The 27,258-nt window shown below is 44.1% G+C and overlaps 1 protein-coding gene across 2 annotated transcripts in view; it reads left to right on the top strand.

Moving 5' to 3' along the window:
• The window catches only part of ZFAT (zinc finger and AT-hook domain containing), a 249,843-nt gene that overhangs the window by 151,048 nt on the left and 71,537 nt on the right, over positions 1–27,258 (top strand). For both annotated transcript variants that reach the window (XM_058276079.2, XM_058276080.2), the window contains exon 11: positions 10,074–10,162. In XM_058276079.2, the coding sequence (XP_058132062.1) occupies positions 10,074–10,162 (89 nt within the window). The remainder of the gene's footprint in view (positions 1–10,073; positions 10,163–27,258) is intronic.

Here is a 27,258-nt window from a genome sequence, read left to right as displayed (position 1 = left end):
AAAAGGTACCTGAGCAGCCAGCTTGGCTGACCTGGACTAAGTTCTTTTACAAGGCCCAAGGATCTTTCCACGGCATCCTTGTCCCTCTCACTCTTCCTTGCACTCACCCCTGGGAAAGGAGGTGGGCGTGGGGTCAACTATCATGAACAGGGTGGGTTCAGTTGCTTATCTGTATGGGCTTGTCTCTGGGTGATGGGTGGAAGAGGTCAGGGCTGATTTCAAGGTCCGGGATGCCACTTTATAGGTGTAGCCTATTTGGGTCTTCATGAAATTCTTTTTCTTGGGTTTTTGTAAACCACAGGCTCCATTGGGAATAACCGAGCCCATGCTATCAAATGAACTGTACAACTTGCCCAACAGTTAGCCTAGAGTAATGTACAGATTTCACTGTTGAATGATCTCCATTACCTTACACCTTGTTACCAGCTGCACACGGCTGGCATTGTGGCATCATGGCTTTGTTCTGCTCTCAAGCTCTTTTCTCTTCTCTCCTTTTTCTTTCCACATCTCATGCTGATCCATCCCTCCTTGTATTAAAAGTGATGTACTAATTACAGAGAATCATAAGTCTGTAAGTCTGCAGTTGCTTGAAGTTCAGCCTTTAAAGTGCATAGACTTCCTAAACTGTATTTTTTATTGCTGTAGCTATTTCTGTGCCGATTTGCCATTGCACAAATTACTGCAGATGCTAGAACTCTGAAGATGGGTTCTCTGCAAAATGCATGCTGCAAAATGCCTCTTTGGCTTCCTGCAGAGGCTGCTTTTCTCACCCTAGGTGGCACAAACCTCTGCATGCCAGGCTACGTGGAGAGGCAATCGGGCAGAGTGAGTAAAGCTGTGGGCTCAGCAGAGCAGTCCAGGTGGGGCCTCTTCTTGCCTGTACAGCCTTGAAAGGCGGCTTCATCAGCCCCGTTTGTAAGATGGGCAGATTAGTTTCCTGTGGCTGCTGTAACAAATCCCCACAAATTTAGTAGCTTAAAGCAACACAGGTTTACCTTAGGCTTCTGGAGGTCAGAGGTCTAAAATCAGGGTGGCGGCAGGGCGTTCCTTCTGAAGGCTCCAGGGGAGACCCCGTTTCCTTTCCTCTTTGCGCTTCTTCAGCAGGCTGCCTGCACCCTTTGGCTGTGAACCCCTTCCTCCACCTTCACATCCAGCAGTTGCAGCTTCCTGCTTCTTTCTGTCCCTCTGCTTCTGTCGTCACATCCCCTCTTGTGGGAAACTGAGGCATGGTGGTGCTGTTTCCATGGTTATGCTGTTAACACAGGAATGCAGAAAGTAAACAGGACGGAAGCTGTCCCAGGCTGACAATATTATGAGAAAACAACACTTGTAGTCTGAGAGAGCACTATGACCTTGTAGTGAGATAAGATGTTAGTCCTGCAGCTTGTGAGAATTTTTAGAGTGCAGCTGCATGCTATTGCTTGTGCTTACAGTAGCTTGAATATATAGAATGTTACTTGTAAACAATAAAGTTGTCCGATGAGCTTGAGAATTCAATGCTCTCAGAACCACGGATCCCAATCTCTGTCTGTCTTTCATTCCCGATACCCTTTGGGCCGACATTCCGACACCCTCTCTCTCTGACTCTGAGCTGCCTCCCTCCCTCTTGGGACTCTCGTGATTCCATTGCCCCCTGGATAATCCAGGATCATCTCCCTGTCTCAAGATCCTTAACTTGGTCACTACTCACAGCCCCCTTTGCCATACAAGGTATGGAGTTTCCAGGACTCAGAACCTCGGTGTCTTTGTGTGTGGGGGCGGGTATCATTCAGTGAGCACAGCAGGGTTGTGAGAAGATTAGCTGGGTTCCCACTAAGCGCGCCAGTTCGTTCTAGGTGCTCAGTAGGCAACCTGTCCCCCTAGCGGCCAGTGCGCTCACATTCCCGCAGGCCTCAAGGCCACCGCAGAAGAATGGATAGTTGTAGCAAATAATTCACGACATCCGGGAAAGATCAAATCACTAGATTATGTCCTCTCACTAGGAAAGCAGGGTGCATCAGTCCAATTTAGAAAAGTTTCCTACCAAAATAGTTAATATTTAAAAAATATCAGTGCTGAAAGGTAAAGTCAGTTTTCTGAAAAATGTACTTATGGGAAATAAAACTTTTTCGGTGAGACTGGATAAACAGTTACAAGAGGGCCTTTTCACTTTTATGCCACTGGCTATTATTTCTTATAGCAGTTTAGATTTGTGGAAATTCCTTCTCTAACTCTTTTTAATGGTACTTCAGGCTTGAGGTGCACATGTGTGATTTGGCAGGCATGAAGAAAATTGACAGGTATTTCGAACAAGTTGTTCAGTCGGAAGGAATTTTCCACCACCGTCCTCCTGTGTTCTGATGGAAGCCAAAGGTTGGAAGGCCAAGGTGAAGGTTTCCTTTCCTATGGTGGTTTAAGGCTTTTCTACCCTTACATTCCTCCTGAGTTTTATATAGAACTCTATTTAAAATGACTCAGCAGCTGCAGTCATGCTCAGGGAGACTCATCAAGCAGAGGTAGGTGGAGTAAGGAACAGGACGCCGCATGCTTGCTGTGGGCAGCGAGGCTGGGCCCCCGGCCGGGTGGGTTGCGTCACTGTATCTGAGAACGCAACCCCGCCCCCGCCGGTGAGTCGGGGCCCTTGCCGTCCTTTTGAGAAATCGGAGGCTCTGCGTGTTGATGCCCTTTTAGGCTCTGCTTTGAAGGTCCAGGGCGGCGTGGGCATTTTGTGCTTCTGTGTCCATCGGGGGCTACTCCCTTCTACCTGGGGTCACCTGCTGTTTGAGTGCCGGGGCCTTAAAAGGCTCCACTGTCCTCCAGCATGCGCAGCTTTCTCCATCTGGAGCAGCATGGGCAGCCCCAAGTCCTTTATCTTTATCTAACCTAAGACAGAACAACAGGACAATAAGTATTTCTGTTCTGTCCTTCCTCCTTCCTTCCTCCAAATCCCAGTCCCCCTCCAGTAGAACAGGAGCTGAGGAGTCACTTTCTGCTGGGAAAGGCCTGAGCAAGAGGCAAAGGGCAGAGCTCGAACTCCCAGACCCCAGAACCCTGTTTTCCTCTGTGTGGGTGATACTAGGGGCCGATGTCCAGTGGCCAGACCCAGGCTGAGCAGATCAGAGATGAGCCTTGTTCCATCAGCCAGTGATCTGTGAGGTGCTGGCTGAAGAACTCATGCTGGGCAAAGAAACAGACTCCTTCTACAAGAAAACTTGAAAATGGGAAACGGTTTTGCAAAGATGACAGGGAAAAAGAAACAGTGGCAATGGCATTTTCCTCCCTTGTCTTTGAAGGAAGTTGCTCCAGATCATGAGTTTTTTTGAGGGAAGCGGGAGCTGGTTTTGAAATGCTGTGTCTCTGGAACAAGCGGGTATCTACAGTGGAATTCTCCAACAACCTTGGCACTCGCCAAGATGCTGAGTGGTAAACTGCAGGGCAAATATTGCCAATTGTGCCTTTTTATTTCCCCACCTGCAACAGCAGTCTGCCTGATCCACCAGCTGTCCTGTGGTCCTCCAACTTCATCCCCGGCCTGCATGAATCTTCTTCCTTTTTAACTAGTTTGATGCCGATTCCCGAGTCCTCCTGGGAAAGGGAGTGCAAGTATTTTGTTCTTGGGTTGTGTTGCAATTTTTTTTAACCTTTTAAAATCTAAAGTATCACATACATACTGTGTGCCTCTTTCATAAGTATACAGCCCAGTGAATATCACAAAGGAAGCACATCTATGTAAGCATGTCCCAGGACAAGAAACAGAGCACTGCCGGGGACTGCGAAGCCCCTGGGGCCTCTTTGTCCTGCCCCCAATCCTTCCCGTCCTCCCCTCCTCACAGCTTACCATTCCCCTGACTTCTAACCCTGTCCCTTGGTTTTGTGCACCTTTTAACTTTATGTCATTGGATTCGTACAAGGCATGTTGCTTTGTGCCTGCCTTGTTTGTTTTTAGCATTATGCTTGTGAGATGCATCGAGGTTGTTCTGATTTTGGCTTTTAACAGCCAGGCCCCTGGGTCAAACGGGAAGAATTTCTGAGTAATCGAGCTCCTCAGTTCTGTAGTTTGTATAAGGAAATACTTTGGTCCTGCAATTAGCTTCTTTTCATTGTGGTAGTGCTTTTGCAATAAGCTGGAGAACCTCCTGCAGAAAAGTGTTTCTCCCAACGGTGGTGTGACTGAGCTCTCTCACTGTCTCCCTACTGATGAGGCTTGCCCAGAATGACTTCTCACTGCTTGCTGAAGTTAAATCCTGCTCCAAAGGACCAGGACAGACCACCCCTAATTAATTCACAAAATTAGGCCCTTCCTAAAGAAGAGTGGCAAAGATGTCTGCAGGAAGAGTGCCCAACATTCCGTGGGCAGGCAGGGCTTTGAAGACAGTGAACCCTTTCGAACTTTCAAGTTCAGAAACCATCGATATCACCTTATGGTCCTGTGCTGAATGACCTGTGTCCTGGGCCCTGTGCACCAGCAGATGGGCCAGCCGTCGTCAGAGGCAATGCTAATTGTGGGGAAAGCTTCTCCATTGTGCAGACAACAATAAAACACACAACAGAATTCCATCGCTTTCTTACACATGTGCCCACAGTTTTCTTATCCCCTAACACATACATTATTCTTTTTAAAATTATTTTTCAGTCTTTATTCATGTTCATGTAGAATGATTACATAGTTGTAGTTAGATCTGATTAAATATTATTCTTGTTGCTTTAAAGTTAATATTATATTATTTTTTGTTGCTATAGAGTCTGTAAATCACAAATTTAAAAGCTGTATAATATTCCAGGAAGGCATGAGGTGCATAACCATTCCCCTACTTTCGAATAGTACACTATTACCTTTTCCCCCTCATGATTACAACTCCTGTGGCGTGTGACAGTTTTTTGCATATAAACTTTTCTTCTTTCGAATTAATTACTGAGGGTACATTTCCAGAAGAAGGAGGGCTCTTTTGGTTTTGGTTGTTTTAATTGTGTTGCCAACTTGCTTTTCCAAAATTTTATCAGAAAGGCGTTGGTATCCCAGCTTAACTCATTCATTTTTAATGCTGTATGTTTTAAGTATATATGTTTACTATATGTAAAATGCTCACTTTCTTACTTTAATGGGTATAAAAGTTGACTATATTATAACTTCTATTTCTTGATAACTCATGAAACTGGACAGGTGCTGTGAGGATGAAATGAAATACCATGCAGACAGCATTTTTATAACATGACTAGTTTATATCACTGCTGTATCAGTGTTTGCTGTCATGGATTTCTTTTGATTAATTAGATCTGACTTTATCTTCTTGAGAGCACTGTTTTTTCATGTACTTTTTGTTTGTTTGCTTTCTGGGATCTTAGTATTTTATTTTCATGCCTCCACTGATTGATTCAACAACCGTATTTGTTGGGACTCTTTTGGTTGCAATTGACAGAAGCCATTTGAGGTTGCTGAAGCTGGAAGGGGCATTTGTTAAAAAGGTCCAGGGGAGCATGCGGGGTCTCGGGACCTTCCCCTGTGCTCTTACTTCTTTCCAGGACGGCCTTTGCTTCCTCTTCTTGTGGTCGGGACCTTCTCATCCTCAGTCTTAGCCTAGGACCATCCCTTCCTCCCAGAAGCCTTCTCTGGCAGCCCACCTCACTCCCCGCCTCCACGCCCTTCACTTCCCTTTGGGGCATGTTTTGTTTTTTTAAGACGGTAAGTTTTATTTGGGGTCAGAAGTCTACAATTCCAGAACTGTAAAAGATGTAGCAAACTGTAATTTACACTGAGCTCTCTGAGGGACGAATCTGCACACAAGCATGGTCATTATCATGGTTTGGCTTCCACAGGGAGAGTTGCATACCTTAGAAAACCTGCCTTAGTTTCTGGCCTTCAGGATTTCCCAGTTTTCTCCACTAGATACATTTTGACTAGAAGAAAAACTATTAATTCTAGATTGTGGTTATAACTAGAACAGTTCAGGCCGAGATAAAGGATGCAAGTAGAAACCTTTAGGATGAGGACTATTGCCCTATCGAACTGCCTCAGCCCTATCCCTCTGTCCTGTGGATGTGGCCTGTAGAAACTGAGTCTTGCCTTTGATGCCATGAAACAGATCAGGATATTCTCCCAGTCACTATAAATAGTGCAAATAGCAGTTCAACTCTAATTTTTTTCAACAGGTGTCATTCTCATTTGGTAAGTGAAGATAAGTTCCAGGTTGCTAATTGGCTGAGGCTTCCACATCCTTAGTCCTAGAACCTGGTTGGGGTGGCTGCACAGATAGGATGCGGAGGGGCCACCACAGAGTCTACGTGCTGACCACAGGGAAAAGCATGCCACTATTTAATGGACTGCCCTCCACATGGCTTCAAGCCACCAGGAGAGACTCCCCCACTCCCTTAATCTTCTCCTCAGCTGTTCTGCTGAAAAATTGGCCTTTATGACAGGCTGCTTTGGGGAGCTTTGCCTTCCCCAGAACTTTGTAGTACCCTGACAACACCATATCACGATGGGAGCAGCTTGTTTTGTTTTAGCAGCATCACCCATGTCTGCTCACTGACCAAGGTTCCCAGTTCTTCAGGGTTGACAGTTGATTCCTCTTCAAGTGATGTTTCATGCCAACCTTCTGAAAGTAACCGGAGTGATATTTGTCCAAGGTGATCCTGTGGTGATGCATGCCACCAGCAGCACCCCGTCTTCCAGATGCTTCCAGTGCTTCCTGATACAGCTGTAGCCATGGCTCCTGTGGCCCTGGAGTTTCTGGGTCTTTCTCAGCCTGGATGTCATGTCAGTGGCCAAGGTGAAAGAGCCAGGGCGCATGTTGATTGGAATGACCTGTGTACTTGCTAATGGTCCACATTAGGTGAGGAGCCCAAGAGGGGAGGGACTCTGCTGTCCTCTTCTCGCTTGTGCTCCCAGGGTCAGGGGCAGTCCTGGTATGCCGCGATGCATCAGCAAATGTTTGCTAAGCAGTGCACACAGCAGCCAGAGGCCTGTCGTCATCCCCTGCATCTTTGGCCCCCTCTGCTTTCTTCACTTCTTTCTAGTGTTCTGCGTCAGTCTCTGCTCCACCCCACCCCCCCCGCCCCACCTGCAAATGGGCCTCTTTATGTGCCACATCCACAGAGTGAAAAGTCGAGTGCCCACAGCTCTTGAATTACCTGCTTCCTGCCTGGAAAATCCAAATGCCTGGCTTAGCATGTATCCCCATCTGTCCATGCATGGCCCAGTTACCTGGGGCCAGGGATGAGGGATGGTGGGCAGGGCCTGAGTGTAGGATCTATGGGTGCCCTGAGGGATTGTGTGGACTGTGGGAATGGAAGGGTGGCTTCGAGACGTCCACTGTGGCTCTCCCGTCACTTGCCACTAGCCTTCCATACAGCAGCCGCTTGGGACGTGGAATGAAAAGCATCTAGTCCCTGCCTCAAGGGGCCCACAATGCAGTGAGGGTGTCAGGGGGATTAGCCAAAGATGAATTGATTGGCCACTTTGGCAAGCAGGCACTTTGGATACAGTGGTGGACAACAAAAACAACCACAAAGCAAAATAAAAAACTTCCACCTCCACTGTCATGAAGCTAAAATTCTAATGAGTGAGACAGATGATGAACAAGATATATCAATGAAAACACGGCATATTGCATATGGAGAAGTGCTGAAAATGAAGCGGTAAAGGGGATAGGAACTGTGATTTAAAATAGGATGATTGTAGAAGGATTCACTGAGGAGGTGGCATTTGAATGAAGACTTGAAGATGAGCAAGCCGAGCACAGGTCATCAGCTGGAAGGACACACCAGGCCCTGGGAATAGCAAGTGCAAAGGCCTAGAGGTGAGGGGAAGCTAATGTGTCTGTGGATAGAGATGGGGGGGTGGTGTGTGTGGCTAACATTACTGTGTATGGAGGTGGGAATGGTGGCCGATATGTCCATGGATAGAGGTTGGGGGGCAGGCTAATGTGTCCATGGATAGAGGTGGTAGTGGGGTTGGCCGACATGTCCATGGGTAGAGGTTGGGGGTGGGTGGCTAATGTGTCAATGAATAGAGGTGGTGGTGGGACTTGGCTAATGTGTGTCCATGGATAGAGGTGATGGTGGGGCTTGGCTAACATGCCCATGGATGGAAGTGGTGGTGGGGCTTGGCCTCTGTGTCCATGAATAGAAGTGATGATGGGGCTTGGCTAATGTGTCCGTGGATAGAGGTGGTGATGGAGCTTGGCTAATGTGTCCGTGGATAGAGGTGGTGATGGAGCTTGGCTAATGTGTCCGTGGATAGAGGTGGTGATGGAGCTTGGCTAATGTGTCTGTGGATAGAGGTGGTGGTGGGGCTTGGCCAGTGTGTCTGTGGATAGAGGTGGTGGAGGGGCTTGGCCAATATATCTGTGGATAGAGGTATAGGGGGGAGGCTAATGTGTCCATGAGCAGAGAGGGGGAGAGAGTAGTGCATGAGCTCAGAGAGGTATCTGAGGACCCTGCCTGTAAGGTCTTGGTCTGAGTGAAGACAAGGCCAGAGAAGTTGCTGGGCCAGGACAAGGAAGGCCTGCCGTAGACTCTGATGAAATATGAACAAGACCGTGTTATCATAAATTTTACAAACCTATCCCCCTACACCCCCAGCTCTGTTTACCTTATTTTTGTGTTTGGTGTGCGGTCTTAGGTTATCCTAATTAGAGCCAAATCCTTGTGTTGTCCCAGAAAACATCAGGGGGCAAAACATGGTTAGTTGGACAGGACCAGAAAAGAATGGGCTGCTGGCTGCCAGCCCTCCTGGTGGGTGGCCATCGTGGGTACCTTCTGTGTGGGTGGTATGGACGTGCCCACCATTAGCTTGTAGCCCTGTTACACATTGTGCATTCCATTTGGGGAAATTGTGCCATAGCCTTGTCAGTGGAAAGGATTCTTAACGTGCCTGTGAATGGGGGCTTTGAGGCTGAACAGACCAGGCTCCAAATTCTGGCTCTGCCACTTAACACTCCAAACCCTCAGATTCTAGTTTCCAAATTCTGGCTCTGCCACTTAACACTCCAAACCCTCAGATTCTAGTTCCTTACTCCCAAAACGAGTAACACTGTCCACATCCCGAGGCCTTTGGGTGCCCAGGTGAGATACACAAAGCTCCCAGTCCAGCTCCTGATGCTTAGTGATGCTGCAGGAAGAGTCAGCCAGGTGTGTCGTGTGCAGAATGAATTAGTTATAAGGATTGAGCTCTTGTTTTTCCTTCTTAATCATCCTTCTGTTTTCCTGGGATGCTATGTGCTTTGCTTCCAGATACAGCCGTCCGGTGTTTAATCTCCCAGCCCTTTGAGGTCAATCGAACCTCAAATAAATACTAGATTTTCAGTCTTTCTCCCTGTAATTCGCGGGTGTCTCCTGGTGGGAAACAATCTGATAGCCTCGATGCATTGCCCTTTTATGATTAGTCATGAATCTGCATTCCATTATTTTAATTAGGCAGGCAAAGGTTAAGTCCAGTGCTCTCCCAGGCCTGTTGGACAGGTGCTGCCAGTGGCTGCTGAAGACATTTGTGATATCGATTCCCAGGCTCTGATGCCTCAGTAAGGATGGCTTGGAGGAGCTGCCTCTCCTTGTCTCTTGCAGCACCTCAGGATATGTCCATAAAAGGTTGATTCTGGATCTCAAATAAGGCTGTCCATGTACTCATTTCAGGGCTCCTTTTTGGTCCTTGGTCTTTTCCTATTTGATCCAAATGTCTTGATGATGAGCAATGGAATATTTATCAATTCTGATAATGGCTACGTTTAACTCTTTGAAGATCCACCCAATTGCTTCCCATAGCACCTGCACCACTTGACTTCCCCACCAGCAACGTATGAGGGTGGCAACTGACTCGTTCTTCAGGACTCGTTCGAGTGTCACTGCCCTGGAGACGCCCCAGCCTCCCTGGGGGGCTGGCCATTCCTCTCCCTCCATGGCTGAGTGCCCTTCTGTCCCCACCTCCCAGGGCTCCACTGTTGACTGAGCTTGTGGCGTCGTGTGGCCGGCTCCCCTCTGCGATGCCAGCCTCCCAGGTGGCAGGCCCTCTGTGCAGCCAGCTTCGTGCCTGCGGCTTTTACTTGGCATGCAGGAACCGGTAGCCGGACGCCGCTCACCTTGTCTTCCCTTCTTTGCAGGGAAGCAGTTCAAGTGCACAGTGTGTGACTACACGGCGGCCCAGAAGCCGCAGCTGCTGCGGCACATGGAGCAGCACGTCTCCTTCAAGGTAAGAGGGCTCAGCAGGCACGGGGGCCGCTCAGGCTGGAGGCGCGCTGCCGGCCCCCTGCAGGAGGCAGTGAGCATCCTTTGATTGGTGCTTGGTGTCCCCTTGGTTTTCTGATCCCCTTAGCTGCTACGGAGTCTGAGGCATAGCTCAGTTTATTTCCTGCTCACACCTTTCCACAACATCGTGCTGCCTCTGTGCTTTGGCACCAAGTCAAGAATCAGTGTATACGAGGAGGCGGAAAAGAGAAAGGGGAGGCTCTTAGCACAGAAAACCCGAGTAATCAAGAGGAAAGAGTGCGGCCTCAGTGTCACGCATGCAGTTCACGCACGTGTTGCTCAGAAGAACAACAGGGCTGGTTGATTCAGGGGCAGGCTCCTTGTACATGAATCACAAATGCCTTTATTTTCCAGTCAAGTTTTGCCTTTCTGTTGAAAAGGGGCGCATTTAGTGAGAGCACTTTTTTCACTGGCCTTGCGGATATCATCACATCTGCCGTCTAAGCGTCACTTGTCCAGCGTCGCTGGGATTCATGCAGCTCATGAAATTGGACTGTAATGACTGATTCTGAAATAAATGCTTTCATTGTCTTCTTTCCTTCTATCAGAGGCTTTGAGGTTGAAGTAGGTGGTGCCGATGAAAGAGAATGAGGGGAGGGAGAGAGATGCAAGGGTCACAGCTCCAGGAGACGGGGCTCGCCCTGTTCTTTAAATGCCTCTCACGCAAGTTTCTCTAACGTGAGTGGTGGTACCTGCTTTGCTCTTGTTTATGGTGCAGTTACTGATCCAGTGAAATTTGTTCACTAAAAAATCTTCCTCTCAATAAAAACATTCTGCTGGGCACTTGAGGCAACTTGACACTGAAAATTGGTGTTGTGGCTGCTGCTGGCATCTACTCATGGGAAACAGCATCATCAAGGTTTGCAAACGTGCTCGATGTCTGTGGCAGCTGTCCTCTGCTCAGTCCCTGAGAACTGTGGAAGGTGGCAGGACCGCCGATCTCACACACATAGCTTGGGTTTGTCAAGCATCTGGTCTGTGCCGGCACCGTGCCAGGAGCTTCATGCCCTTCCACTCTGATCTCCCGACAGTGGATGTTATTCTCCCTGTTTCACAAAAGAAGTACCTGAACCTCAGGGAAGTTACCTGATCACACGTTGTTTTGTTCCGCCCTGCTCACGTTAGAACATTGACTGTCTTGTGTTCCTCATGTCGAGGTGAGGTGGCAAAGACCTTTTCTGTCAACAAGCCCCTCTGACGTCCACGCAGCCCTGAGAGGGAGGGCTTCTCCTGCTCTCTCCTCTGGCAGTTGAGGAAACCAAGTGGCTCACGGGAGCACGTTGCCATACTTTGCTTTAATTATTCACGACGTGAAGGAGCCAGAGCTAAACCTTGCCTTCCCACTCCTTGTCCTGGACTTTTTTTTTTTTTTAAGATTTATTTATTTATTGGCTTCACTCTCCTACCTACTCCGTTGTTTTGCACTTGCTGTTTGCTCTCTGTGTCCATTTGCTGTGTTCTTCTGTGTCTGCTTGTCTTTTCTTCTGTGTCTGCAGTACTGGGAACCAATCCTGGGACCCTCTGGAGTGGGGGAGAGGCGTTCAATCTCTTGCGCCATCTCAGCTCCCTGGTCTGCTGCGTCTCTTATTGTCTGTCCTCTGTGTCTCTTTTTGTTGCGTCATCTTGCTGTACCTGCTCTCTGCTCGGGCCAACTCTCCACTCAGGCCAGCTCTCCACGCAGGCCAGCTTGCCTTCACCAGGAGGCCCCAGGAATTGAACCCTGGACCCTCTTATATGGTAGATGGGAGCCCAATTGCTTGAGCCACATCTGCTTCCCCCCTCGCCCTGTACTTTTCTCATTACATCTTCTCAGTTGCTCACTGTGGGTAGACAGGGGAGTTGGAACCCTGGAGCTGTCATACCTGTTGCTATTGTAGCTGCTGCTTTTTACATCTACTGAACAAGAGTTTCTTACATCAGTTTGCATGTCACCTTGTGGAAGGGTTCCAGTGTATGGATTGGGCAGAGTGAAATTATGAGCTTTATTTCATTTCATGGCCCAGAGTTGTGTTGCTTTGGGTGACACAAGAAATTTTTTTTAAGAATAGTGCACTTATGGTACTGGGAATGGAGAGTTAGACAACTCTCACTTTATGGACAAGAAACTTAGACCCAGTGAAGTGAATTGTTTTGCTTGCAATTCCAGGTACTAAGACTTCTCCTTCTTTCCTAGACTTTTGGCCTGAAGTATTTTGTATTTCTGTAAAGCCATACATAACTGAACTGTCTTTCTGCCCTGAAATCCCTATTATTTTCTTCCTAAGGTAATTTGGAATATTTGGTTTGTGTGTGGAGGAAATGAATTTGGGGACGGTTTTATTTAAGCCTCACTGGCATGTGCAGGTCTTGGCTTTTCCTGCCATGTCATGACGATCATCTAATGCTGGGCCTCAGGAGTGGCCGAGCTGCGCTGCATCTTGGGTCACAGCTGGGTTGGTTTCCCATGGGCTCCCCATGCATTTAGGATTCTGTCCTGAGTGGGCTTGCATCTGGGAATGAGAGTCAGGTCTGAGTGAGATCCTTTACTTGGTTACTCTAGTTTAGATAATGTTTTTCAATTAACTGGGACTAACAAAGCAAAATGAATTCACTTTGTGCCAGCCACTCTCATCCTAACAGTGGTAATTGCTCTTTCTCTATTCTCCCCACCCACCTCCCTTTTTCATTTTATATTATTGCTGTAATGAATTACCTCAGGCTTAGCAGCTTACAACAACACACATTTATTATCCTACAGTTCTGTAGTTCAGAAGTCCAACACGGGTCTCACCAGGCTACAGCGAGGTGTCAGCAGGCCTGTGTTCCTTTCTGAGGCTCTAGGAGGAACCCATTTCCTTGACTTTTCCAGCTGTAGAGGCCACCCACATTCCTTGCCAGTGGTCTCCCTTCTGCCATCTTCCATCTTCAGAGTCAGCAATGCAGCATCTTGTCCATCGGCTTCCCTGACTCTTCTCTTTGGCTTCTCTCTCCCACCCAGAAGGAACCTCGTGATTACGATGGGCCCAGTCAAATAACACAAGATAATGTCCTTACCTTAAGGTCAGCTGATTAGCAACCTTAATTCTATCTATTCTTACTTTCCCTGTGCCATGTACGTTAATATATTGGACAGAGACACCTTTGGGGGATACATTCCCCGCACTTTTTTTTCCTTTCATATTGCTCAATGGTAGAAATTTTCATCAAGGTGAGAAAGTGGTTTTTTTTTCCAAATTCTCCCACACCCCTTTTCATACTAATGGAAAACTGCACAAAGAAATCAAGGCTTTCTGTTTTACAAATTCTAAATGAGGCCTTGACATCCTCTTTTAGCTAATACTAAATCTATTGCAGTTGGTTTGCAAGATGAAACCAGTTTGCTTTTCTAGATCTAGATTTATAATATATAATCTGTTTCAGAAAGCACTATAATAAGGGGGCAAATGCCTATATTTCCTTTCTAAACTGTATTTTATTTATATATTTATTTTTAAAGTAAAAAGTATTTGTGTTCACAAAGTAGGATTTGGAAAATGCTTTTTTTTTTTTTTTTTTTTTTTTTTTTGCCCTCTCGTCCCATTTATTAAAGAAACAGTAAGAAAAGATACAATGCAGGAAAAACAGCAACCATACTTTCATATCAGGCTGAACAAAGCACAGTGATTTCTTCCTTTGTCCCCCCACCCCCACCCCCGGAAAATGCTTTTTGATCCCTGTCCTTATAGAATTTTTTGATACATTAACTTTTTAGATGTGGTTGAGGTCATACTATAAATGAACAGTTTTCTTGATAGAGGTCAAAAGGTCAGCTTTATTGCTGAGATAGCTCTATAGGAAAATACTTAACTTCTGAATTGGACAGAATAACCTCACTGTCAAAGCAGTGCTGGAGAGCCTATATGCAATTATAAATATTGCCTTTTTATTTATCATCATTTTATAGGCATTTTCCCATTTCATGAAAATGCATTTATGAATTATACTTAATGGCTGCTTAGGGATCATTGTATGATAGGTTAATTAACCATTCTCCATATAATTGGATGGTAGGTCAATCCCAGGTTTTGCTATTAAAAGCAGCTCTGCAATGGATATCTTCATGCCCCAAACATTCCCCTATCGTAAAATCTAAAGGACTTTAAGCACTGGTGAAGCCCATCAGACCACTGAGAATTCACAAAGAGTGAAGGTGTTATATGCTATCCTTGCAGCTATAATTAAAATGCATTTCCTAGGTGCAACCTCAGAGAAGTGCCAGAGAAGAAACTTGGACATGATAAACTGCTACTGAACCAGGAGTCTCTAAGCAAAAATAGGCTTACTACTTTATTCAGGACTCAAATCATTGCTTTCTTGCAAATAAATAAGCCTACATACCATGATGTGAGGGAATGAGATTAATAGGCAGGAACCATCATGTGGCTTTTTCTCTCTATTGTTAAGTTCATGCTGACCCATAACTCTGTGTAAGGAAGTGCTCCCAATTACAGGTTGTGATATTAGAATCGTTACTCAGGAGAACAACGGGGCTGGCTGATTCAGTGGCAGTCTCCTTGCATGTGAATCAAAAGTGATTATTTTTAAATCAGGTTTTATCTTTCTGTTTAAAAGGGACTCTTACTTAAAGAAAACACATCTTTCACTAGCCATACATATATCATGACATATATAGTTTGAGAGTAATATGTTCATCGTCAGTGAGATTCATGCATCTTGTGAAATTGGATCATAATTACTGATTCTCAAATAGTTATGCTGTTTGCTTTCCTTCATCAGAGGCATTGAGGTTGGGGCAAGAGGTGCCAATGAAAACTGTCTATCTAGAGAATGAAAAAGAGAATGAGGGAGAAAGAAAGAGAGAACTAGTTGAGTATCAGAGGCAAGGCAAGTTGGGGCTTACATCACAGCCCCATACAAAATGGTTCTACAGACCTACCAGTTTTAGCTGATTTCTGTCGCTCTGCCTCCCTCCCAGATTCATTCTAGCAAACTGTCCTCGATTTCTCTGTGTTAATGTATACTTGTTAGATATCAAAGACTGAAAATGGTAATGTTTAAGGTAATGTTTTTTAAATTCCAAGAAAAATATTAATTGATCAACTGGAATTTTCTTTTCATTTGAGGCCAGCTTTTTAATATTTGTCTCGTTTTTATGAATGATTATCTCATATTAAAAAAATGAACTGCTACCCCTAGCCCAATTGAAAAATAGGCAAAGGATAGAAACAGAACAGGTCACAGACAGAAGGAATAGCTCTGGAGTGTATGATAAGATGCCCTACCTCACTGATAATAAAAGAAAATCAAAACAACTCTAAGATACCATATTTTACTTTATCAGATTTTAAGTATTCAAAAGTTTGATAGCATGTCCATTGCTGAGGCTGTGAAAAAGTAGCCATTCTCATACATTGGCAGTGGGAGTGTAAGTAGCTACACCCTCTGTGGAGAACTATTGGGCAGGATCTATCAAAATTTCAGACACATATACTCTTTGCTTCAGCAGTGCCACTTGTAAGAATTTATTCTACAGAATAAGTAAGAATTTATTCTATACTTACAGATGTACAAAATGATGAATGATCAGAATTATTCATTGGAAGCAACCGAAACGTCCATGAATTGAATAAGGGTTAAATAAATGACTGTGCATCCAGACAACAAATTCTTTGTAACTATAAAAAGGAAGGCAGCCCTCTACTTACTTCTGTGAAAAGCTATTTAAGATACATGATGAAATGCAAAAAGCAAGGTTTAGAACAGCATCTTAGGGGAGCGGATGTGGCTCAAGCTGTTGTGCACCTACTTCCCACATAGGCGGTCCTGGGTTCTTAAAAACAAACAACAAGCAAACAAACGAAAAAGCCAACTTGGGGAGCCAATGTGGCTCAGCGATTGAGCACTGGCATCCCACATATGAGGTCCCAGGTTCAATCCCCAGCCCTGGTACCTCAAAAAAAAAAATTACTAAAAAAATGAAAGAGCAGAATCTTAAAGCTTCTGGAAGAACACCTGAAAAATAAACAGAAATATTACCTGTTGGGGGAGGGCGAGGAATGGTAGGAGGAAGGACAGGGCTGGGAATGAGACTTTTCCATGTACATAATTTTAGAACCATGAGAATTGAGTATTTTACTTATTTACCACATTCAGTTAAAAAGCAGCAGAGCTATAAATAAAAATGATAACCTAGAAACTACCCAATGTCAAAGCAGAATGTGAACATGTTTCTCATCTATCACAACATCCTGTGAAGACAGTGATAAATTGGCTTTTGGAATTTCATGGAGATTGTCTTTGGCATTTGAAAATCTCTCAGAGCAATGAGGTCTTGTAGAATAATCCGAGATTTAGAACCAGAGAGACCCAGGTTCATGTCCTAGTTGCAGTGCACCCACAGGATGTGTTACTTAACTTTTTACACAAATTTTGTTGTCTGGAAAATGGTGATGGTAGTTTTATCTCCCTGGGACTATTAAAAGCAATACCATTTGTATGATTATGGGTAAGGTATGTGGTAGGTGGTCAAAAATGTTGGCTGTTTTTCCTCTTTTATCTCTTGAGAATGACTCTATGTCCCCAAATAACCAAAGCAAGGATTAAAAAAACCAGCCTGATCATGTTTTATTTTCTTTTCAGTACAATTAAATTATGTTTAAAAATTTGCCCAAACTATTTTCCAGCTATTATGTTTTCCTTCTTATATATTTTTAGATATTGATGTATTTTATTTTTTTATTTTTTTTTTAAATTATGGCTTCATAATTAGATAAAGGTCAAAATCTTCTCACCACTACTACTACTGAGTTGACCTTGGGGGATTCCTTCCTTTTTGAGCCTTAGAAAATATGAACAATAATATAATTATTTCAAGGGCTATTTTTAGGAGAGGTTAATATGATGAAACAGATCAGAAAAAAATATCTCCCCACAGTCTACAGCTCTGCCATGGCCAATCTTGGGGAGGCCACCTTGGGCTTTTATTAAAGAAAGCTTTCTTCTTAAAGCAGGGCTTCTTAACCTTTTTTGTTTCACTGACCCCTTTGCCAGTCAGGTAAAATAAATATTGCTGTATTTATTTATTGCATACGTTCGTAAGTGAAGGAAATCCTAGATATCACTTAGAAGTCAGAGAAAATAAAGATAAGTTGTTTTTTTTTCAATTCAAGCTCACAGATACCCTGAAATCTTTGGCATTGGACCCCTGGTTAAGAACCCCTGTATTAAAGGAAGGAAATGCTGACTTCTTGACACCCTTCCTGTCAGATTAATTCTTCTCCAATTTTAGTCAGCATTAGAATCATCTTGGGATCTTGATTAATGTGAATTTAATGGGTTTCTATACCCATGGAATGCTTTCAATAAACCTAGAGTGCAGCCCAGAATCTTTGACGTGAACACTTTCATATGACACTTTGATATTGGTGCTCCACAGACCATACTTTGACCACAGCACAGGGTTCTGAGCTCTATTAAGGAAAGGCTATATCTAAGTCTTTATATTTAAAGTGTGTTTCTATAAACAGTATGCAGATGGATTTTGTATGTGGGTTTGTGTGTATGTCTTTGTGAGCTGTTTCACAATCACTGTCCTTTAATTGGAGTATTTAGTTTATTTACACTTAGTGTAATTATTGACATACTTGAATTTAAGAGCATCTTCTCGGTATTTATTCTGTGCCTTTCACACTAGTTCTTTTCTTTTTTCTTTTCCTGGTTTCTTTTCAGGGAGTAAAGTATTTTTTTAGTATTTCATTTTATCTCCTCTTGACTGAAGAATAGAAACCTTTTTTCTATTTTTAAAAAATGCATTTTTAAATTTTATAAGCATCTGTAGATTTACAGAAGAATCATGAAGATAATACAGAAAGTTTCCATATACACCATACTTGATTTCTCTTATTATTTACCATCTAATATTGTTGTGGTACATTTTCTTACAATTAATGAACAATATTGATGCATTATTATTAATTAAAGTTCGTACTTTATTCAAATATTCCTAATTTTAACTAATGTTCTTTACCTGTTCCAGGATCCCATTTAGGATACAACATTACATTTATTAATAGTAGTCATGTCTCCTTACGCATCTCATGGCTGTGACAATTCTTAGACTTTTTATTGTTTTTGATGACCATAGCAGTTTTGAGGAACACTGGTCAGAGATTTTGTAGAATATCTCTCAATTAGGATTTGTTGACTTTTTAACTATACCTTTTTTTTTTTTTTTAAGATTTATTTATTTATTTCGTTTGCATTTGCTGTGTCTGTTTGTTGCGTCCTAGTCTTCTTTTCAGGAGGCACTGGGAACTGAACCTGGACCTCCGACGTGGGAGGGAGGCGCCTAATTGCCTGAGCTACCTATATTCCCTGCTTTATTGTATCTTTCATCATATTTTCCTCGTGTCTCTTGTTGTGTCCTCTTGTTGCACCAGCTTGCTGCACCTGCCTGTTGTGTCAGCTTGCTGTCTTGCTTGTCTTTTTTAGGAGGCACTGGGAAGCAAACCCTGGACCCTCCCAAGTGTAGGTGGAAGCTCAGTCGCTTGAGCCACATCCATTTCCCTTTCTGTGTTTCTGAGTGGTTGCTGTGGACATTAGGATATGCTTCTTTAACACATTCTTCAAATAATATTATACTATTTCATGAACAATTTAAAAACCTTAAAACACTAACTCATATTACTCCTATGCTTTGTACTCTTGTTTTCATATATGTCACTCCTATTTGTGTTTTAAACTTCTTGGTAGAGTGTTATTATATTTTGCTTTAGACAGTCAATATTTTAAAGACTTTAAAAATATACATGTGAAAAGATAATTAAGAAAAAAAGTATTTTATATTTACATATTTAACCTTTATAGTGCTGGCCTGGGTTTCTATCTGATAAATTTTCCTTTAGCTTGGAGAACTTTTGAGCATTTTTTATATGTTGTTTGCTGGAGTTGCATTCTCTCAGAGGTCTCTTCTAAACTGTCTTTATTTTGTCTTCATTTTTGAAGAATATTTCTGCTGACTGTATGTTTCTGGGCCAGTCACTGCAAAGATATTGTTCTATTACTGTTTGATCTTAATTGTATCTATTTCTAGTAAGTGTTCTCTATATGTAATGGATACTCTTCCTCTGTCTCTTTTTAAGATTTTCTCTCTTTAGTTTTCACTATATTGTTATTGGACAGGTCTAGCAGCAGTTTCCTTTGTGTTTACCTTGCTTTGGGTTTTGCTGAACTTCTTGGACCTGTGGGCTGATATCTTTGGTCAGTTTTGGAACATTCTCAGCCATTATCCCTATAAATATTCCTTCTGCTCCTTTTCTCTCTCCTTTTACTCTATGACTCTAATGCCACATATATTAGAATATGTGATACTATCTCATAGCATCAGATGATCTATTTTTCTCTCTTTAAAATTCTTCTTTCTCTGTGTTTTGGTTTGTATGATTTCTATTAACTTATCTTCAAGTTCATTAATCCTTTCTTCTGACATATTAAATCTGCTATTAAGACCAACAAATGAATTATTAATTTCTGATTAATATTTTTATTTATGGGATTTGCATGTAGTCTTTTTTTATAATTTTTATTTCTCTGCTCATATTTACTATCTGTTCACACATTTTCCATCTTTTTTTCAGTAGAGCTTTTAATGCATATACCATCATTATTTTAATGTTTCTGTCTAGTAATTTCAACTTCTGAGCCATCAGTAAGAGCCGTCTGCTCTTATTGTTCCCCCCCCCCTTGATTTGGGGTCTTGCTTCTTCATATGAATGCTGGATATTAGTGTAAAAGAACAGTTAGAACTGAGGTACATGAGAGCTTGCCCTGGGAAAGTACACATCTCTTCTTTGTCAGGCCATTAGTGTGGAGGTGAGTCAGTCTAATCTGTGTTTAAGCTAATCTGTATTTAAGCTGGGCCTGAGCTCTTTTACAGCGCTGGAGTCTGTTCTCCACTGCCTTCAAACGTTTTGAGGACAGGATCAAAAGGTTCCTTTCAGTAAGGCGGGGGATCTGAGCATCAGTGAGACTCCAGAAATCTCTGTTTCACAGCCCCATGGCACTGGCTTTCTTAACCATGTGGGAGTGCTCTCAGCTTTCTGCCATAGGTTGGATTGCTGGAGGAGAGTTCTTATTTCTTTCCAGCCTCACCCCAGGCTTTCCACTCCTTAGCTGATTTCTCTCCTCTCCCTGCCCTGCTCTCTACCATCAGCCCATAGCGCCTTGCGCTCAGGCTCCTGGGAGTGTGTCAATGTGAGAAAAAGTTCAGGCTTGAGGTAAACGCTTTATCTTACAGCATACGCCCTTCCTTTTTTGACTCTAGACATCGTGGCTCTACCTCAGACTGCCTCAGCATCCAGCTTGCTGCTTACTGCCTGTGTGACATGGGCAAGTCACCTAGCCTTGGCACCTTACCTGTAACACAGGCGTGAACGCAGCACCTCCTTCATGGGGGCTTGTGGGCATTAAGTAATTAGAAGAGGGCTTGGCACACACTTCTCAGATGTTCCTTCCGCACGCACTCCATCCTGCAAACTCTGTCCTGGTTTCTTCCTTTCTCCTTTCTGCGTGAGAGTTTCAAAGCTGTGCAGTCTCTTCCTCTTTATCATGCCTTTGTCTAAGTGTCGTGGTGTCTGTGACATGCTGTTTGCTCTTTGGGCACCTAATTCCACTGATTTGGCATATTCCTTCTAATGTGCCTGACCACACAAATAGGCCACTTAACACAGAACCTTTGGCAAAGTACATTTTCCACAGAGTTCTTAACACCTTCTCCTTCTAACAGTGACTCTCTCTGCTGAACACTGTTACCCACCACTGCCGGGCCTGTTGGCTGGGCTTACAAAAACCTAGACTTTGTCTTTTGGGGGTCTAGTCCTGCGCTTCCCTGCATAATTCTGTCTTCACTGCTTCCCACCCATTTTTTCCATCGCACCAAGACATTCCATAGGCCCCAATGCCGGAGGGAGTTTGCGCTTTCGGTCTTTCTTTCGTGAGGCACCAAGAGTACCAAGAGATTCCTGACTTCCAGAAAGCAAGCCAAGAATTTGGTGTGTGAGAGTGCAAGTCTGTTAAAAAAAAAATCAGCTTGAAATCAGCAGTTTTCAAAATCAGTACATTTTGGAAACTGTTCAGTGTGACTTAGTGCCGACCCTTGCTTCGTACTCTCCAATTATTCATTTCTGAAGCAGAGTCACCCTCTGGGCTGTTCCACAAATAGCTCTGACCGTCTCCCCACCCCCGGACCTCAGAAAATAGGGGTTGGTCTGCACCCCTGGGCCCATAAACCTTTTAGTCGTAAAGGAGTCTGTTCTTTCAAAAGGGAAACCAGCCAGACTGTCATCTTGAAAAGAAAGTATTAAATTTAATTTATGTTTGGTGTGTACTTTAAGGAAATTGAATCCTCAAAAATTTATATCATGAAGCTTGAAGAATCTCTTGCCTGTGGCCAATTTAAAATTTGCATAACTAAAGTATTTTCACAAAACTAGGGAGAAATAAGAGAGTTTTCTATTGTAATTTAATTATCATTGATGGGCATTTTCTCAGTTTTCCGTGTTGTGTGCATGATACCATAATTTAACATTTAGAATTTTAAGAGGCAATGTAAATACGAATAAAGTAATAAAATATCACCTAATGTTTTGATGGAAAGCATGTGAAATGACTGCCCATTCATTCCACACAGCTGGACTGGGCACCCACTGTGTACCAGGCACGCACTGTGACGGGGATTTCAGGATGAGCCCAGGCCTCTGTTTGCTAGCTCACACATCCTGGGGGAGCTGTGTGTATGGGAAAAAGTCACGGCAAAATCTGTTAGGTGCTACAGAAATGTTAAGTACAAAGTGTTGTGGGAAACCAGAAGACTAATTATGCCAACTCTATACGTTTTTAAAAGTCACTTTTTAATTGGTCAATATTGTCCTGTTGATGTGGGCTATGGGTGGGAGGCTCTTTGTCTCTTCAGAGATAACCTTAACCTAAACTGTCTATCCTGACTTGTGGGTGTGGAAAGGTAAGAGGCTGCAGTCCTGCCCTTGGTGACCATGGCAACGACTCCAGTCCCAGGAAACAGTTTAACAATGCAAAGTCTATAAACTTTAAATATTCAGGGAAAATGCAAACCAAATGTGCTAAAAGCTTATCTAGAATGTATGAAGTCCATGCTAAAAGCTTACCTAGGATGTGGAAGATATATGCTAATTCAAGCTTGGGTTTGCAACAGAAAGCTCCCGAGTCCGGCTGGCCGTCAATAAACCATTTTTCCTTCTCAAAATCATTCCCGAGTCCTGGCCTTTCTATAGGCAAATAATTGAACCTCTCTCAAATTCTACAATACTATAGCATAAAACCTATAGATTAAGAGTTCTCTGACTGATATTCACAAACCAAAGGAAGTTAGTGCAATCTCTCACTGCATTCCTGAGAGTGAAAGGGTACTCTCAGGCCTTCCGCATGTGTCCATATGTAGCCAAAACCAGTTATCTATGTAAAAGACAGCAGATCCCACATGGATGATGAATGGAATTCTCTTGCTTGCAGTTGTAGACTCTCTCAGTTCCCTGCTGTGGTTGACCATCCTCATCTTCCTGTTAGCTGACCTGGGTAAGTCCAATGAACCAGAGAGTAGGTATTGCAATTCTGCTGAGGCTCAGGGTCCAGTTGGCACATGGACAGTCCAAAGATTCAAGTCTCCTGAGCACACACCAACCCCAGTGCCAACCACAGGTTCAGTAAAAGTGACAGAAGAGGCACGCATAGAGAGGTCACATCTGAGTATCACTCCATCACACTCACAAGCACAAATTCCAAAGTAGGGTCCACTGACAAGGCACTGAACTCCAGAGCCATCTGTTACAACGATGGGGCCTGGGTATCTCCATAGCCATCAGGAGCACCAGTACCTGAGGTTGTATCTACTTTGACTTTCTCTGAGACCCTGCTGAGATGTGTGTAAGCATAATACCTCTGATGACCTCCTGACTCATTTTGAAGTCTCTTAGCCATATAAACTCATTTGTCTTTACCATTTCCCCCTTTTATTCAAGGTCCTTTTCTAGTTGAATCACCAGCTGGTGCTTGGTAGTAATCCCTTGGTGCTAGGGAGGCTCATCCCCAGGAATCATGTCCCACGCTGGGGGGAAGAGAATTCCATCTGTCATCCATGTGGGATCTAAGCCCCCTCTCAATTGAGAGGTGGAGTGGACATTGCCATCCCAGTGTCTTCAGGATGGAGGAATAAAATATGGGTTAGAGTGGACTTACTGGTATTCTACTATAGAAATATTGTGACTCTAGAGATGGAAGAAATTATATCATTGATGAGACAGTGGTCATGGGAATTGCTGAAAGCGGGGTGAGGGAAAAAGAGGTATGATGTTAGGGCATTTTCGGGACTTGGAGTTGTCCTCAATGGTATTGCAGGGTCAGATGCAGGACACTATATATCCTGCCATGATCCACTGAACGGACTGGGAGAGAATGTAAACTACAACATAAGTTATAATCTACGCTGTGTATCAATGCTCTAAAATGTACTCGTCAAATGCAGTGAATGTACCACACTGATGAAAGAGGTTGTCGATATGGGAGGAGTGGGGGAGGTGGGGAGTGAGGTATATGGGAACTTCTTGTATTTTTTAATGTAATATTTTGTGTGATCCATGTGTCTTTAAAAAGATAATAAAAAATTGAAAAAAAAAAAAAAAGACATCAGGCGTTTGAGCACATAGAATGCACAAGGGGTGAAGATGCCCAATCTAGCAAAGGTGGTGTTTGGATGAGGTCATCCAAGGATGCAGCTAAGTAATTTATTCTTAGTTTCCAGTGTAAACATACTGAGGGGAGTGAGAGTGAGGAAATGATCTTCAAGAAGCAGAATGTTCGGAAGCCACACATTTGAAAATGGTTTGCATGCATGCTCTAGGATTCTCAGTATCCGTCAGGACGCGGACGCATCTGCCGTTGCTTATGGCATTATGGCTTTATCTCTCCTACAACTTCTCCTGTTGCCCAGGAGATGGTTTCCTCTTTCCATCAGAAGGTTGCCTGTTCAGTGAAATAGCTAGAGTCAAAATAAAGAGGACAGGTGAGCCAGTCCTCTTTTTTTGCTAGCCAGGTGCTAGGTATTCCAGCAGGTGCTCTACCTCATTTGGCCCTCACAAAACCCTTACAAAGTAGATATTGGTCTCCCCATTTTACATTTACAGAAACTGAGGCTGAGAGTCCACTTAAGAAACATGCTCTAGAGTAATGCTCTTAGTAAGTGATGGAGCTGGAATTTTGAGCCACGTCTCTGTAGACATAGCTGCTCTCTCCATTAGCTTCCACTTTTTGTGAAAAGCAAAGGAACGCTTTATACCTCCTTGTTACTTTTTCCCCTCACTGCCTTGATTATATAAACCTGAAGTGAGAGGTTTAGCTATCAAAACTCAAGCAAAATCTTTAAACAAAATGCTGAGTGAGTGTAAATGTAGCAGTGGAACATTTCCCAAGTTCAGTGGAAATTACTGAACCAAGGGACAGAGCGGGTAAGAAGCAAAGTGTCGGCTTTCTGTTGGTGGTGTTTGCTTTGCCATTCAGTTTTGACTTCGCATGATGTGCGCTTACTGGAGCTTGCTTTTCTGTTTCCTCGGGTGTTTGCATGTGTGTGGGAAGGAGGAGGGGGCGTGGCGCTGCTGCTGGCCAGAGGAACCATTTATTAAACGTTGTGAATTGAAAATGTCACTGCCGAAAACCTCTTTGTGCCATCTTCTGTGTCTTTGTATTTTAGATTTTTAAGGCACCTCTTTAAAAAAAAAAAAGGAAATTGGATTGTTTTATGTTAAATTAGAATCCTGTCTAATAGCATGCAGTATATTCTCTGGAAATATTGCATTTTTGACAGCACAAGCGATTACAGAAAATCAATAATCGGAGACCGCTAAAGAGTCTTTTAAGCTCTTGCACAGAAAGCAATTAGTGGGGAGTGATTTATTGTTATTTATTGTGATGAGATAATTGACTCAACATGAGCCATTTTGAACTTGTGGTACTCCAGGGTTTCAAAACATTTATTCTTTTTTTTTTTTTTTATCTTTTTTTTTATTTTTTATTTTTTATTTTTTTTTTAATTTTTTTATTTTTTATTGACTTTGTAATAGTATTACATTAAAAATATATATGTGAGGTCCCATTCAACCCCACCCCCCCACCCCCCCTCTCCCCCCCCCCCAACAACACTCGTTCCCATCATCATGACACATCCATTGGATTTGGTAAGTACATCTTTGGGCACCTCTGCACCTCATATACATTGGTTCACATCACGGCCCATACTCTCCTCTATTCCATCATGTAGGCCCTGTGAGGATTTACAATGTCCGGTGATTACCTCTGAAGCACCATCCAGGGCAGCTCCATGTCCCGAAGACGCCTCCACCTCTCATCTCTTCCTGCCTTTCCCCATACCCTTTGTCCATTATGTCCACTTTTCCCAATCCAATGCCACCTCTTCTATGTGGACACTGGATTGGTTGTGTCCATTGCACCTTTATGTCAAGAGGAGGCTCAGATTCCACCTGGATGCTGGATGCAATCCTCCCATTTTCAGTTGTAATCACTCTAGGCTCCATGGTGTGGTGGTTGTCCTTCTTCACCTCCATCTTAGCTGAGTGTGGTAAGTCCAATAAATCAGATTGTAGGTGCTGGAGTCTGTTGAGGCTCAGGATCTAGCTATCACATTGTCAGTCCAGAGATTCAAATCCCCTAAATATATCTTATTCTTTTAACTTGTTTAATTTGTCCCTGGCCTTGCTTTAAAACAGAAGTACCTTTGTGCACGTTAAGAGATATGAAGACCTGGCTTTTTGTGCTCTTTGGGTCTTTACCCCCAGGCTTGGATTTCCCCTGTTGAGGCTGACCCTGGAAATAAGTCCCAGCCCCATATTCTCTCATTTACAAATTCCAAAGAGGTAGGACAAAAAAGTTGCTTGAAGGGGAGGGCGCGGGTGGATCGGGCCTCACCTCCCGGGGCAGGGAGCAGTGTGGCGGACGGGAGCTGGCTGCACTGTACAGGGTCAGCAGGGCGAGAGCAGGCAGTGCCCTCCGCCACGCAGACAGACAGTAAGCATCTGACCCCGTGTGAAAGTCTTCCGGGAACCTCTCTGAAGACGAAACGGCAGGAATGTGAGTCCTAGGAGGTCCGCCCCCTCCTGGTGCTGCCTGGTGTCTGTCTGTCTGCTTCTGCCTCTGGGCTGCCTTTACCCCTTGTCCGTTTCCTGTGAGTGTCTGTGTGTCATTAGGCCCTTGGGAGACTTGTCTGTTTGGGGAGCAGTTTGCCAGCCCCCCACATTGTTCTCTGTGCATGTAGTTCACGCTTACCATTGAGCTCAGCCCGGAGAAGGAGGGCGAACAGTAGTATTCCCGGCAGATGCTTCCAGCATCGCCGTGTGTCTTAGAATTTATAACCGCGATTCTTACGACTGCGCATGCGTATTTTTCTTTTCAAGTGGCTTAGTTCCCTCTCGAGGGTGTAAATGCAGGGTTGGTGGTTGACCTGCCCAGTGTTTCTCTCGCTCGGGGGCACCTGCGGTGACTGCCGCCATGCCCCCGTGGCAGGGCGCGGGCTCTGGGGATGTGCTCTGTATGTCCGAGAAACACTCCAGTCTGTCAGCCTGTGTCATCATCCAGAACATTCTGCACAGCTCCTGAGCGTCGCTGGATGACCCTGTGTAGGTTATGGGTCCCAGAGATTCAATGTGGTGGAATTCCTCTGAGTGGAAGAGAAGGTTCTCCTGGGCTCAGTTAAAGTGCAGTGGCGAGGCGACCCCAGCAGTCACGGGACCAGGGCTCTGTTTGTGTACAGTGGGCACCTCAGCTAAGTGTACGCCGGGGCCCTGCCCCCTGGAAGCTCACTGTCTGCCTGGGGGAGGCCCTCCATGGGGGGACAGTGTAAGGCAGTGCTTTCCAGGTGCGCTCCCTGGAGCATTAATTCCGTGGGACGCTGGTAGATGTCGCATGAGGGAATACAGTGTGCATTGATTCCCAAACTTATTTGGATCCTTTCTGTTGTTGTTTTTT

This window comes from Dasypus novemcinctus, chromosome 14, assembly GCF_030445035.2.
Source record: "Dasypus novemcinctus isolate mDasNov1 chromosome 14, mDasNov1.1.hap2, whole genome shotgun sequence".
NCBI lineage: Eukaryota > Metazoa > Chordata > Mammalia > Cingulata > Dasypodidae > Dasypus > Dasypus novemcinctus.
The sequence above is the reverse complement of the archived record's forward strand: the minus strand, read 5'-3'. Positions and strand labels throughout refer to the sequence as shown.